Consider the following 6,783-nt stretch of genomic DNA (forward strand, 5'->3'; position numbering starts at 1 on the left):
AAAATTTAAAATTACAAAAATTATTTTTTAAAAATTTGAAATTATTTTTCATTTTTCTTTTTTTTTGTTGTGTGTTTCTTCCTTAAATAATAAATATATGCATTATTACTTGAATTTTTTTTCTGCTTTCATTTTTTTTTAATATTGAAAAAAAAAGAACAAAAGTTGTCATTCTTTTATCGTTTCTTTCTTGAGCCATCAATTTTTATTTTCCGAATTTCCAGATTATAATATCCATATTTATGCATCTATTAGCAGAATTAGCAGTTAAGAATTGGGAAAGTTTAAGTGTAAAGCTTTCAATTTCAATAACGATTATATATGAATGTATAGGGAAAGCTATGCTCAAAAGTGAGCCAAATAAATGAAAAATGAAGCAGCCAAGTAGAGATAAAAATAGACATAGCATGTGAAGAAAATAATGAGCCAAGTGATGGATATAGGTGAATAAAGAGGTTGCTATGCATAAGATATTGCATGAGGAGACATTTGCAAAAATTGAAAAACAAATTGGGATGGGAAAGAGGGGAAAAAAAAAGAAAAATCGGATTGGAAATTAAAAATTATTTTAAAAATAAAATCGCATATTATTTATTGTGAAAATACCTATTGTAATTTTTGTATAAAATAATTATTAATTATGATTTTTAGAATATAATTGCTGAGAAAGCTTCAAGTAAACCGGAAGTATATTTTAGTTGAATATGATTGCTGAAAAAGCATCAAGCAAACCGGAACCATATTTTAGTTTAAAGAAATAAATATGAGAAAATATAAATTATATCGGCAATAGGAATAATCAATGGGATGAATTAAACGGAATGATTTAATGATGGATATTATTGTAGGTTTGTTGCAGAATTTTAAATGAATAAGCAAGTTTATTATTCCTTTTACCGGATTCTTATCATTCTACCGGAATATCATTACGAAATGAGAGTTTAAAAGGATTGAAAAATGAATTCAGACTTATCTTTCAATTTTAGAATTATGATGTTTGAAAGTTTTTTATCCGTTTTTTTTTCTTTTTTATTGATGTCTACTTTGATTTTTTTTCCGTTAAATTCCAAAAAAAACTTTTTTACCATCCTCAATCAGAATAAAACTAGGACTAATATAATCCAATTTGTCAACGTTTATTTTCACAATCCTCACAAGTAATCCCACTGACACAACTCATGCAACTCCAGTTCCGGTAATACGGTATGTCACCAAACATTATCACACGATGCCTTTTCCTGACAAACCGGATAGCTTCCGGTTTTTTCGCACTATGCAAATAAAAAATCCCGCTGCCGGCAGGCTTGTGCTCGAATTGCGAAAACATTTATGATTTGCATTAAAAGGATTCATATCTAGTTTGAAATAAGCACTTTTGGATGATTTGTTGTTTCCGATCACTTAAAGTTTTAGGTTATTTAAAATTTAGCTAACATAATCAGTTTTGGATAACCTAAAATTTTTTTTCCAAAAGATTTCCTATCTTACATGAAGCCTTTTCCTTTTACTGCACCGGAAAAAAAAAGGAGGAAGTAAATGTGATGCGTAGTGATTTATGAAAGGTATTATTGAATTCAGCAAAAATTAGAAGCGGAAAATTAGAAAATTAGAATTTCAGGAAAATTGGAAGCGGAAAACTTTAACTCATTTGAAGTAATTTATTTCCATTCATGAATTTCGACAAATAATATGATGTAATGAATTAATGGATCAATCGAAGATATCACGAAAACTTCGGAAATGCTTGTTGCAATTGCAAAAGCATGATCCGGATGTGGAAATTTCATCAGTCCCTACTAATGTAAGTTGATAATTTTCATCGAAACTTCAATATACTCGTAATTTACCGCATAATTTATTATATAATTTTGCTTATATTTTTAAAAATTCCAAATGGAAATAAAAGTAATTATCAATTTATACTGTTCACATTCATTGTATTTTTCCTATCATTAGATAGATGCATATTATAATAATTTACATATGTATTATGATAACTAACTTCATTTATGTATATTAAAGTAATAGTTAGCATATGTATTCTAGTAGCAATTCACGTACATTGTCATTATTTTGATAGTATTTATGTATGTATTATTTCTTATCATTTTTTTTTCCCACTTTGAAATACGTTTGAAATCGTGATATCTTCTTTCTAATCATTGCTTGATATCTTTGCTAGGTATGTTGCTCACTTTGCAGGTAAAAAAATAAGAGAAGAAAAAAAGAAAACGAAGAAAAAAAACTATTTTTTTTGCTTTTAATAGGTATTGTAGAATAAGTTTGACATATATATAAGGAAGAAAGGTTTCATGGTTAATGAAATTAATTAATGAAGATGCTCTTAAATTGTATGATTTAATTGGTTTGCTGATTAAATTTGAATCATATGATTGTCAATAGATACATTAAGGGACAGTTTCTTTTGATTTAGGATACTTTTATACTAGGCAATTGTTATGATGCGATCAAATCTTCTCCAAGTTAAAGTTAAAATTTATTCATATTATGTTCAAAAGTCAGTTAAGGCAAATGTTCACTTTTGGTCTGTTCTTTATAAATTCATTAATTAAGGAAATTAAATTTTGATTTTCGAGTTTTGATTTTGCAGATATTATTTGTTGCTAATAGTAGTCCATTGTGTGGGTTATCATACGATGAACTGGAAAGGATATTCAATCAGTTTGGTGAAAGCTGTGATTTCATGGTATTTCAATCTCAACGTTCTTACTCTTTCGTCATTTTTCAAACTGTAACTGCAGCTCAGTTAGCTTATCAAAAACTTCATGGACAGATACGATCAGGATTGAATTCGAATGCGTTACCTTTCTATATCGCTTTCGTTAAAAACGGTAATTATTGCTGTGTATTGTCATAAATCGTACATGGACAAATAAGTGAAAATTAACTGGAACGAGACAGAAAGATTCAAGTTTAAAGTAGATGAAAGTATACCAGAATACTTAATTTTATACTCAGTTAATTTTGGATATATAGAATAACGACCTTTATTTCTTCTCTTTCCCTCATACTAAGTAAAATAGGCGCAGTTACATTATAAATACCACATCAATTTTTTTCCGTTCTTACTAAACTTCGAGTAAATTGAATGCAGTCATAAAAAGTAAATTTGAAGCTGCCATTTGTTAAAAACAAAACTATTTCAGTACCAGCGATTAAAAGAACAGAACCGTTGTATAAACCAAACAACCTGTGGCTTTTGCCCGATTTTATTAATGCGGATGAAGAAGCAACATTGATTACTGTCATCCAAGATTATATGCCTAGTGGAAGTGCGATTTTTTTTTTTGAAAAACTTTAAGTGTGTGGTGTACAAGTGGCTTTTTATACATACGGGGAGCTAAATTATGTTTATTTGTTTTTTTTGTCTTTGTTTTTTGCGTTTTATTTCTTGTTTTTGGACGACTTTTCGATTTAGTGTGCGATCAATGACAACTTGTGGAAATTGGCAGTTTATATTTTGATCTAATACAAGTAGTTTGAAATCGTTATTCTTATAAATTTTGGTCAAGCTACGTTTCCAGAAACATTAAAAAACCGTAAAGTGATCCATTTTGGCTTCGAATTCAATTATGATAATAATATGGCATCTGAGCAACCATCTCCAAATCCAATACCAGCAGCCTGTCAACCTATAATTGATCGAATGCTTGATGCCGGAATATTTAAAGAAGAACCGGATCAGTTAACGGTGAATATCTATGAGCCTGGAAATGGTATACCGTCGCATGTTGATACTCATTCTGCATTCAGCGATACTATAGCTTCACTTAGTTTGCTTTCAGGTTTATTTGCAATCTTTTTTTGGAAATTATTGGGAAAGCTCATAGGATATATTTGTTAATAAATTTATTTGTTCATTCGAACGTTTTAAATCTGCATTGATTGTGGGAAGTTCTTTCCTAAACCATAATCATCAACTTCTACTATTTTATTATGTGTCAGAAAAGCATCGATTTTTGCCGATATTTTGAGATTTTTAGTTCGGTTTCGAACACAACTACTCATCAACTTATCATTTTACTTTAGATCTTGTTATGGAATTTCGTGATTTTGCAAACACTTCAACCATTTATGATGTTCTTTTGCCGCGTTTAAGTTTGGCAGTGATGCAGGGCGAGTCACGATATCGATGGAAACATGGGTGATTACTGCTACTTTCTAACTAGTTGATAAATGAATGTGTGTGGAAATTTGGTTATAAGCTTTCTTCTAAAAAATAATGTGAATATTTTATCAACTTTTTGTAATAAAAGATTTTGCAGTATAGCGAAGCGAAAATATGATGTAAATCCGATCACAAATAGGTTGATGCCGAGAAAGTTGAGAGTTTCTTTTACATTTCGGAAGGTAACACGAGAAAAGTGCCAATGTCCATTCATTGAATATTGTGATTGGGATCGGAATGGTGCAATGAAAATTCCGGATAATGATGAATATGGCGCAACTATTGAAAAGCGATATGTGTCCGCGGTTAGATGATTCGATTACTGTTCTCTATTCTCTCTGATGTAGACATACTCTTATCCAATTTTCGGACTTACATTTTTAGGTATATGATTCTATAGCAGATCATTTTGACATAACGCGACACGCCCAATGGAATGGCATTGCTAAATTTTTGGCAAATTTTGAGCCTGGAACGATAGTTTATGATATTGGTTGTGGTAATGGAAAATATCTCAAACTTGATGATTCGCTAATCAAAGTACGCTTTCTTGTATTTGAGAGTAATTCTTTGATGTGAGGAAATAGTTTATTAAATTATGTACTCTCTATAATTGCTCGTTTAGAGAATGAATAGAAATAATTGAAATTTCCAGTTCAAATTCCAAATATAAACAAAATCTTAAAATTTTATGTTAGTATTGGTAAAAAAGCTCAGTGTTGATTTGTTTTATCGCTTAAAAGTCCAACATACGAATATTATTTGGTTGTATTTTAGATTGGTTGTGACTTATGCAGCAATTTATGCCGTATAGCTAGCCAAAAGCAATGTAATGTGTTGCGTGCAGATATTTTGTCGTTACCTTTCAAAAGTTCTAGTGCAGGTGCAATCTTATGCATTGCTGTCATCCATCACTTGACAACGAAAAGAAGAAGGTACCTAGTTCATGCGAATTTTTTCTTTTTTTTTTTAACTTGTCATTCACGCTCTCACAAAAGTTTGTAATCTTACGTATGGAAGATTTTCCGACATGCAAATAATTTACTGCATTATTAGTTCTACTTGCGCATTTTAGTAGTGCAGCATATCAATGTAAGGATGCATACCATGATACTATGTATTGTATTCCATGGTTAACTTTATAGTTTATGCACTTTTTATTTGAAGGATTCGTGCAATTCAAGAAATTATTCGTATATTGAAATCAGGTGGCCAAGCATGTATCACAGTTTGGGCTTATGAGCAGAAGTTGTCTGATGAGCCTTCTGAATATTTGAAAATGCGCCAAAAGAAGCGTGATGTGCAGGTTTCAAATTACATTGTTTTCCTCATACTTTTTCCCATTTCGAGATGGGATAATCTGAGCTTATATGATTTTAATAAGTTTCAAACATTTTTCTTTCTGCTATCAGCTTTTTTCCTATCTTACAAAATCACTGATAGGAAATGTAAATTAAACGTTTCAAAGTTTGCTTGGATGTACATATATGATGATAATTGATTTTTTTTCCAGATGAATCGTCGAGAAAGTAATGGAAGATTACGGGTACATGAAGGAAGAGAATTCACTCAACCGGATATGCTTGTTCCATTTCAGAATGCTGATGGAAGTCGATTCCTGAGGTGCTTGAGAATATTCACTACACTACTCTTAAAATTAAACTTCAATTTCAGTATAGTTTCTCTTGACGAAGTTGAGAATAAGACTGAGTCGGTGTGTAGAAAGATGGAACAAAGTAAAATTTTTATTAAATGTTGAACCTGTTCAATGCTCTTTAGCTTAATCATTGTTCGATTACTGGTAAGGCAATGAATGATTTAGGAGGTGATGTGACACAAGTGTAATAAAGTAAATTGAATTTAATTTTAATTTAGGTACTATCACTTATTCCGTGATTTCGAACTCGAAGATTTGATCAACGATGTTGGCGGATGTATTGTTGAAAAATATTTTTATGAACAAGGAAACTGGATTGCTTACATAAGGAAAGCATGAAGATTTTTCTGCTTATTTTTATTAATTTGAACTCTATGTTGCTTGCATGTTACGGGTATGACTGCTGTTTTATTCTCTCTCCTTTTTACTATATCATATCTGTAATTGGGAAATCTGAACAATGTTAAAATTCAAAATTTAGTTGTTGAACGTTGAATTTTAAAATATTAATTAAATTTAATTGTTAAAACTTAAATCCCTAATGTTATGGTGAAAAATTTGTATACTTGTTTCAACTAGTAATTCTGAACTCTAGATATCAATTATCAAAATGGTTGTTATGGTCAGTGAAGTTTGTTTATGCAAATTCCATTTTATTAATTTTCCTGAAATTTACAGCCAACATTTTTACTTAGATTAGGTAATTAGCGATAATTGAATTTTTGAAATCATTGTTCACAACTCTAATGAGGTGGTTTAAATGAGCAGAAATAACTCACTTTAATATGGAAGAAACCTGAAGCAGATATTTTACCGGAATTTTTGTAAAGGAAAGATTCATGTTACCACTGAGACATAATTTTATATGATCCATTGCAGTTTGCATATGCTTATGATAATGAATGAAAATCACTAAAACTTTATAGTAAACTCTTCA

The 6,783-nt window shown here is 30.2% G+C and overlaps 1 protein-coding gene across 1 annotated transcript; it reads left to right on the plus strand.

Annotated features, from left to right (window-relative positions):
- Positions 1-1,691: 1,691 nt before the first annotated feature.
- LOAG_09472 (hypothetical protein) lies at positions 1,692-6,305 on the plus strand. Its single transcript, XM_003144999.2, has 11 exons — positions 1,692-1,801; positions 2,612-2,852; positions 3,168-3,293; positions 3,546-3,806; positions 4,051-4,165; positions 4,287-4,494; positions 4,574-4,729; positions 4,967-5,124; positions 5,357-5,495; positions 5,703-5,812; positions 6,065-6,305. Exons 1-11 carry the CDS (start codon positions 1,706-1,708, stop codon positions 6,183-6,185), a joined length of 1,731 nt encoding a protein of 576 aa, XP_003145047.1. The 5' UTR covers positions 1,692-1,705; the 3' UTR covers positions 6,186-6,305.
- Positions 6,306-6,783: the final 478 nt, after the last annotated feature.

The sequence above is a fragment of the Loa loa genome (genome assembly GCF_000183805.2).
Source record: "Loa loa unplaced genomic scaffold supercont3.738, whole genome shotgun sequence".
NCBI lineage: Eukaryota > Metazoa > Nematoda > Chromadorea > Rhabditida > Onchocercidae > Loa > Loa loa.

Bases quoted from the DNA above. Each gene is read 5' to 3' on its own strand.
- LOAG_09472 (XM_003144999.2), top strand. From the start codon at position 1,706: ATGGATCAATCGAAGATATCACGAAAACTTCGGAAATGCTTGTTGCAA. The intron at 2,853-3,167 runs GTAATTATTGCT...AAACTATTTCAG, and splicing joins TATCGCTTTCGTTAAAAACG to TACCAGCGATTAAAAGAACA. The intron at 5,125-5,356 runs GTACCTAGTTCA...TTTTATTTGAAG, and splicing joins TTGACAACGAAAAGAAGAAG to GATTCGTGCAATTCAAGAAA.